This window comes from Nicotiana attenuata, unplaced genomic scaffold, assembly GCF_001879085.1.
Source record: "Nicotiana attenuata strain UT unplaced genomic scaffold, NIATTr2, whole genome shotgun sequence".
NCBI lineage: Eukaryota > Viridiplantae > Streptophyta > Magnoliopsida > Solanales > Solanaceae > Nicotiana > Nicotiana attenuata.
The window spans coordinates 96,733-105,541 of record NW_017672891.1 but is presented as its reverse complement, the minus strand read 5'-3'; the positions used below and the strand labels follow the sequence as shown (position 1 = coordinate 105,541).

Sequence of the window (8,809 nt, the reverse complement as noted above, 5' to 3'; positions counted from 1 at the left end):
TATTAATGACAAAAATACACACAAAGAAAACATATATACATATTTACATTCTTCATGCCACACTTTAAATTGTGTCATGTCCCCGTGACACACAATTAAAAAGGCAAGATATAAAGAAAACTTTCATGAATCATCTAATCTGGGTTTGAATCAATGTCGGAGTGCCCTTTGTATGCTTGACCCAGTGCACATAACCATGCCGAGATTTTCTTCTTTGACCTCTTTTGGAAAAACTCACACTTATCATGTTTGTCCTCTTTAGCTAGCTCCTTAGGGACATCCATCTTAAAATCAGAGTATGTAGCCCACTCCTCTCTAGGTTCCCCTATTGCCTCCTTCATTTTGAACATCACTCTTTCTTCCCCTACTCTTAGCATTAGTTGTCTTTCCTTAATATCTAGTATACCTCTGCTAGTAGCCAAGAAGGGTCTCCTTAGAATCAGAGGGACCTACTTATTCTCTTCTATGTTCACCACGGTGAAGTCCACAAGGAATGCAAATTTATCCACCTAAACTTGCACATCTTTCATTGTTCCTTCGGGTATTATTATGGCCTGATTCGCCAGCTGCAAAGACGCAGGTGCAGATCTGATTGCTCCAATTTCTTTCTCAAGTTTTTTGAAAATAGGCAAGGGCATAAGATTAATAGAAACACCTGAATCAAACAAAGATTTTTCAAAGTTTGTACTTCCTAGAGAGCGAGGTATAGTGAAACTTCCTAGATTTCCACGCTTTCGAGGGAGCTTATTTTGCAAAATCGCACTACAATGCTCTGTGAGCTTGACAACCAAAGTATCTTCCACTTTTTGCTTGCTGGACAATATCTCCCTCAAGAACATGGCATATGATGGCATTTGTGAGAGTACCTCTGTGAAAGGTAGATTAACATGCACCTGCTGGAGCACTTCTAGAAGATTCTCAAATTGTTTGTCCAGCTTCTCTCTTCTTGGCTTATGGGGGAAAGGTAGAGCATGAATATATTTGCTTTCCTCAGTCTCCTCATTCATTGAATCTTCGTTCTTCTTTTTTAGAGCTCTAGTCTTCATCATCTTCTTCTTAAGACCATCTTCTGGATCTACCCTCACGTCACCATCTTAATTTCCACTATTTTCTTTTCTTCCACAGTCTCCACTTATCTTTGAATCAACTTGCCCTTTGGTTTTGCAATGGGGTCCTTCAATACTTTCTCACTCCTCAATGATACCACATTTATTATTTCTTTTCACTACAAAAGAAGGGCCTAATTTGGGGGGGGGGGTGGTATTTTTAAGGTTGCGATAGTTTGAAACCCTGCAATATATTGTTGCAGCAGTCATTGAAAACCCCCAAAATATGTGGGGGTGGATATGTCTGTTTTTGGTATGATATGCCCGTTGAGGTGCTTGTTGATCATGATTTGGTAAGATTCCCCGTTTATAGTATATTCAAAATTTGTTATCATCAAAAAGGGGGAATCTGTTGAGTATTGAGATTTTGAAAATTAACAAAGTTTGTTCAGATGAAATGTTCGAAGAAATAGGTCATCAACGTAGCTGCTTGACTGCTCTAAGAACCAGCTCCTTAGGGTTAAGGACCAGCTCCTCAAGGTTATGGACCAGGACCTCATGGTTGATCATTGTACGTCTTTGCAATTCAGTAACTTTATCTCAAAGTTACCCAGGTCCGAGTTTGGTGGAGAAGGATGCTACACATGATAAAGGGTTGTTTCCCAAGAAGATACGCATTAATAAGTGAAACAAGAATCCCAAGACTTGTGGAGTCCTTAGAACAGTAGGATTCCTGTCAAACGAGAAGCTGACTACGCATATAAGACTCCTAGAAGATCTTGGAGTCCAGGCATTAAAATACTGTCCATCTGGGCTGCTGAGATTATCCTTTTGCACATCACTGAAGAACAATATTTTACACACTCTAGTCGAGTATCAGTGTTGTGTTCTTATTGAGTCAGTCTAGTGAATGAGTTTTAAAAAATCGAGTTGTAATCGAAGTGTAAAAATAATTAGTGAGTTGGAGTGAGTGTTTGCTTTATATGTTATAGTAACTTGTAAATCAAACAGTTGTAGAAGGAGTACTGGAGAGTATTGAGTTACAGTCTTGTAATCGATACATTTGGCTCATTGTTCTAGTGAAGTTGAAGTTAAAAATCATACGCAGTACGTCGTAATTTTTTTACCTTTTGAGCCGGGTGATTTTTCACTTAAAATTATTGTTTTTTACTTTACTGCTTATTTTACTTCACGTATAAGGAGTAAGGTAAAGAACCAAGTTCTTTAGTAATTCATAAGGATACTCAAACTAACACAAATGGTGACATTGATGAATTTAAAACTAAAAAAAAATAAGAACAATAGGATACAGTATTTCGTGATAGTTATATGAGCTACTTTTCTACTTCTAAATAAAAAATCAACTTTTGATTTAGGTTTTAAGTTCAAGTTTTGCATTCAAAACTCTAATCATAAGGTCCAAATAATGGTTGTACTACGTAATGAGGACAGTGACACTAGGGGTGTGCATTCGAATCGGTATATCGATAAATCGAATCGATTATTTGTTATCGAAATCGAAATTGAAAAAATCGAAATCTTATTGAAACGATAACGATAAGCATATGTACAAATCGATAATCGATAAGTAATTATCGATAAGGGTCAAAATCAAATCGATAAATCGAATGCACACCCCTAGACTGTAGACACTTGTTAAATGAGTAATTACCTATTTGTGTAGATTAATATAACATATAGAATGTATATATATTCCGCTACTATTTTGAAAGCGGCTATACAATATTATTTTCCCTAATCTATACCTTTTCTTTTACCCTAAGTCCCTTACCCTATTATTTCCTCTACCACATTTAAGGAATGATCATATTTAAAGATCAAGGGAATGAAGTTCAAATTATTGGAAAACAGAATTTGCTGTGATGATGTATTTTGTTTTGTTTTTATTTTTTATACCGTTGGAGTGTTGGTGGAATACATTTGATCCCTTACTTTAGTTTTGTTGCATGTGCTTGTTGACACAATTTTTATATTATAAATGGTGTTCGTCTTATTTTAGCTTCTTTTTGTCCATATTAGTTAGGCACGTTTATAGCGATATACTTTCCGTGGAATCCCGCAAATTTTCTTATTGGTGTAATCGATAACCGAATCAATAATCGAAACCTTATTGAAACGATAACGATAAGCATATGTACAAATCGATAATCGATAAGTAATTATCGAATCGATAAATCGAATGCACACCCCTAAGTGACACTATCATTAATTTAGCAACCATACCTAATATCCAAATTGTATAAGATCAACCTTATTAAGAAATTACGTGATTTGTTGCTTTCTTCTTTAACTATCCACGTAAGTTATGATCAACTTGCTGTATTGGGGAAAATAAATATTACACGTGGAATTGATTATGTGGCTGACATGGCAAGACATGCGAATCGCTAGAAAAATGACAGCTAGAGAATAGTATTAGAAAAAGATGTGAGTCTTAATAGGTACGAGCAAAACGTCTAAGAGACGAGAAGAAACGGTAGCTCGAGTCTCTTTAGCGATTTGAAGAGGCACCGGTGGAAAGAACAAAGACAATAAAAAGGATAGATTCATTGGTCTTCAATTAATCAGCATGAATGATTACAAACGTTACAGAATCTTCACGAAAAATTTGCAATTACCAATTATAACGTTTCATTAATGTCATTAATGCTCATAATGACTTGATCGTAAAAGGAAAAAGACGGTGTACTTAGAGATGACTATATAAGGAAAAGAAATGTCATTTGTATGGACACGTTCTGATTATTATTGGAATACAATTATTTACTTCTGCTTTCTATTGATTACTTTGTTATTCTGATTTCCTTTCTTACCGGAAGAATATCAATTTCCTTGATAATTAGTAACCCGAGTATTTCTAAAAATAGGCTTGACCGAAATTCCTGTTTTTTGGTTAAACAAATTGGTTCCGTTACCAGGAATCTGATAATCTTCTCGCATTCCAAATTCATTTTTCTGTCAAAAAATCATGTCAAACGCTAACGACAACAACCAACAAAATCTACAAAACCAACAAAACCAGCAAGACCAGCTGAACCAACAGAATCAACAAGAGAATGTGATGTTCTAGACGTCAATACCACACAAGAGGGGGGTAATTTGTGTGGTACCTAATTTCGCACTAGAAGAACCTGGTTCTTCTAGATGTACTTATTAAGACTGCTTGCGGAATTAAGAGTGCATAAAATAAAGAACACAGAGATTTTTACGTGGAAAACACCTGGCTCAAAAGGTGAAAAAACCACGACCTACTACTCAGTAGGATTTTCCCAAACATCCACTAAAATCACTGAGCCAAAACAGCATTTACAAAACTCTTGTAAACCTAAGGATTAACTCTAATCCCAGTGTGGCACACAGCCTCAACTGCTGCGACACTTTCAAGTTAACTCTAACTTGAATACTCAAAGTACCTAATACAATTGCTTCTATGAAAGCTGAAAGGTACAATTTTAAAACACCTACTACAATTGAACTAGAATAAAAGAAAGACACAATGGAATTGGTTCTTCTATCTTGTCCAAGTAGCTTTAGGTTTGCACACTTGAATCTCACGTAAATTGCTTGCAAAAAGCCTTGCTATTTTGCTCTTTCAATTTAGTTTCACTTCTGCGTTTGTGTGCTCCACCGTAAAAGAGAACAATCATCATTATTTATAGAGTTAGTAATCAGAGTTTGATTAAAACTCGAATTGCTGATCCTTCATCAAATTCGAGTCCTAGAACAATTCAAACTCCAATCCTTATTCTTTATCCGGATGTAGTTCTCTTCACATAAGGAGATTTCAACTCCTTATCCTATGTAACCTTTTCGATCAACTCAGAAGATATTGTTGCTGACCCTTGAGACTTATCTTCACACGTATGTCACGTGTATAAGTATATCAACACTGTGTCTGTCTCACATGATGGACCTGGTTCATGACTAAGTTCATTTTGTCAATCTTCAAAACTTCATCTGAACTTGGTCCAACAAATTCCCCCTTTTTGATGATGACAAACTCTGTGCTTTTATTGATCAGAGACCTTGTGGAACTCAGCTTAATTATCACACAGTAATTTAACTTATCATTAAGGACCAGGTTTAATCAGGTTATAAATATCACTTTATTTAAGAATACAAAGTAAAGCACAATATCTCTTCCCCCTTTTGGCATCATCGAAAAGTTGCATATTATATGAATCCCAGATGTTAATTATTACTCATGGCCACTGGGGCAACTGCAAGTGAAAACATGATTCAGTTAATCAATAATCAACTTCACAAGAAATTTAGCTATCAAGATCAGAAGTTTCATAGAACAAGAGAAAACAAAGCACATTGTCATTGATTAGGAAGTGTTTCTACAAAACAGACCACAAAAAGAAAAACAAACATCCAACCATGTGAAAAAAAAAACCAGAAAAAGTCCCGAATCTGGGTCACTGAGGGAGTTTCTAAACTGGTTCTAGGGCTTGGAGGAACTAGAGGGTTGGGATTGAAGAAGATTGAGCATTGTTTGGAGCATCCCTTCACTCTTTTCCTTTTCCTTTGCTAGCTCAGCTTTGAGGACATTTCTTTCACTTTCTAGTTCAGTAATACGAGCCTGGAGCCTAGCAATTTCTGCATCTTTTATTTCCCACTCTAGAACCAATGCCCTAACTTTGTTGTTCACAGGAGTCTTCAAGGATGAACCAGGTTCAACTGGGGTTACACTTAGCAGATAGTCACAAGCCTACAGAGTTTTGATTCCAAAGTGCTCCTTGCTGGAGGCCATCTACCACATTTTCAATGGCACATCTAACTTGGCCAAGACAGTTGTCAATATAAATCCATAAGGTGTGGCATGAGCCTTGGAGCCATTGATGACTCTATCCAGCAGCTTGACAATGAAAGCAGGCCAGTTAATCTGCTTTCCTCTCACAAGACACTCCAGAAGGACCAGGTCCATATAATTCGCAATGTGCCTTCTCTCTTGTCTGGGCAGCAAACACTTGTTCACAAACTCAAAGAGCACCTTGTGCTCAGGCTTCATCTCACTCTTTTGCACAAACCTAGCCTCAGGCACTTCTTCAGCAGACTTGGTATCATAGAAATTTCTGGTGATTTGGAGAGCAGAAGGGAGAGAATCTAGACAAGGCCACCTTTGCCTAGTATAGTCATCATAGCCCTCACAGGGTATGTCTAGAATTCTGCCCAATTTAGGTGCATCAAACTGCACCTCTACTCCCTTCACCAAGCTTGTAACAACCCCAAGAAGAAGTTAAGCTCACCCATCATGCTCATTTCAAACTCACTCCCCATTAGTTTTGCAAAATCTTTGCTTAGCTTGTCAGTTGTGGCCCCAAAGATTATGTCATCAACATAAATTTGTACAACAAGAAGGTCCTTACCTTTTTCCCTTAAGAATAAGGTACTATCTATTTTACCTCTCTTATACCCATGCTCCAGTAGGAACTTTGACAGTCTTTCATACCATGCTCTTGGTGCCTGTTTGAGTCCATAGAGAGCCTTGTCCAGCTTGTACACATGTTTAGGACATTCTTTGCTTTCAGACCCTGAGGGTTGTTTCACAAACACTTCTTCCTTTAAGTAGCCATTTAGGAAGGCACTTTTGACATCCATTTGATGAAGAGTGAATTCCATATGTGCTGCAAAGGCTATGAGAAGTCTGATTGCCTCTAGTATTGCAACTGGAGCAAATGTCTCATCATTGTCTATTCTTTCCTCTTGGCTGTAACCTTGGACTACCAACCTTGTCTCCTTGTAACAGTTCCATCTTCATCAAGTTTGTTCCTAAAGACCCACTTTGTACCAATGACTGATCTGCCCTTGGGTCTTGGAACTAGGTGCCAAACTTGACTTCTTTCAAACTGGTTTAGTTCATCCTACATTGCATTCACCCAATCTGCATCCTGCAAAGCCTCAACAATATTTTTAGGTTCAATGAAAGATAAGAAAGCATCAAAAGCACACAGATTCTTTAATTGTGATCTGGTTTTGACTCCAGATGTTGGATCAGTGAGAATGTTCTCAATGGGATGAGAACTTTGATACTTGTGAGGTTTTACAACCAACTGGCTTCTACTGGATGTTTCAGCCATTTGATGAGGAACCGGTTTATGAACATGTTCCTTCAAGGAGTTTATTTCAATTACTCTTTGACTTCTTCCCCCTGTCAGGTTGCTTTGTAAGGAAGAACCTGGTCCATCACCTGTTCCTTCTGTAGGTGTCACTTTGATTTGAGCTGATGCTTCAGCCAAGTCTTTGACCAGTCCAATGGCTTCATCTTCATGTTCCTGTCTCTCAGAAAGAATGTTAGTTTCATCAAATACTACATGCACACTTTCTTCTACACACAGAGTTCTTTTATTAAATACTTTATAAGCTTTACTATGTGAAGAATATCCCAAGAATACTCCCTCATCACTTCTGGGATCAAACTTTCCTAGGGAGTCTTTTCCATTATTGTGCACATAGCACTTGCAACCAAATGCCCTAAGATGGGATATATTTGGTTTTCTCCCTCTAAGTAACTCATAGGGAGTCTTCTCTACTAGAGGTCTGGTCATGCATCTATTTATGATGTAACATGCAGTGTTTACAGCCTCTGCCCAGAAACTGTGAGGCAATTTGCTAGATAGTAACATTGTTCTAGCTATATCCTCAAGAGTTCTATTTTTCCTTTCAACTACTCCCTTTTGTTGTGGAGTCCTAGGTTCAGAGAAGTTGTGATCTATGCCATTTTCATCACAGAACTCAGCAAATTTAAAGTTTTCAAACTCAGTTCCATGATCAGACCTAATGGATGCAAGTTGATTTCCTAATTGTTTCTGAGTTTTCCTAAGAAATGCAGAAAACATGTCAAATGCTTCATCTTTGGAAGTTAGAAATAAAACCCAGGTGAATCTAGAATAGTCATCAACTAGCACCATTACATACTTCTTTCCACCTCTGCTCATGGATCTCATTGGACCACATAGATCCATATGAACCAGTTCCAACGTCTTGGACGAACTTACCATTTTCTTGGATTTGAAGGATGACTTTACCTGCTTCCCCCTTGCACATGCCTCACAAACTTTGTCTTCCTTGAATTTGATATTAGGTAACCCTATAACCAAGTCCTTGGAGACTAATTTGTTTAGCTGATTTAGACTTACATGACCAAGTCTTTTGTGCCACAGGAGGGGATCACTAACCAACACACTTAAACAAGTGAGTTCATTTTCTGAAAGAGTGGACAAATCTACAATGTAAATATTGTTAACTCTTTTTCCCTGCAAAACAATCTTGTCAGTGATAAGGTTAATCACAAAGCATTTGGTGGAGGTAAAAGCCACAAGGTTACCTCTGTCACACAATTGTGACACACTTATTAGGCTATATTTCAAGCCATGTATGAGGTAGACATTCTCTATAGAATGAGAATTTGATTTGCCTACCTTTCCAACCCCAATGATCTCACCTTTCTTTCCATTACCAAAGGAGACATTACCTCCCTTTAGGTCCTCAAGTAAAGGAACTGGTCCTTGTCCCCAGTCATATGTTTTGAGCAGCCACTGTCCATATACCATATTTGACTCCTCCCTTTCACTTGGACCTGCAAAAGGAAATCAGGGGTTAGTCTTAGGAACCCAAACTAGTTTGGGTCCCTTTCTATGGGCAAAAGGATGAATCAGATTCTTCTTGCCCAACTAGGCAGCTTGTGCTTTTCTTGAACAAAAGCTTTGTTTCTTTGACTGGCCTTTTCTTTTGCATTA

General features: G+C 37.6%; 1 protein-coding gene across 1 annotated transcript; it reads right to left on the bottom strand.

The window, feature by feature from the left end:
- Nucleotides 1-509: 509 nt before the first annotated feature.
- On the bottom strand, nucleotides 510-1,049 carry LOC109214838. Its single transcript, XM_019378789.1, has one exon. The coding sequence runs from the start codon at nucleotides 1,047-1,049 to the stop codon at nucleotides 510-512; it is 540 nt and encodes a 179-aa protein (XP_019234334.1).
- Between the last annotated feature and the right edge of the window lie 7,760 nt (nucleotides 1,050-8,809).

What these genes read in the sequence shown, in the direction of transcription:
- LOC109214838 (XM_019378789.1), bottom strand. Translation starts at nt 1,049, where the DNA reads ATGATGAAGACTAGAGCTCTAAAAAAGAAGAACGAAGATTCAATGAAT.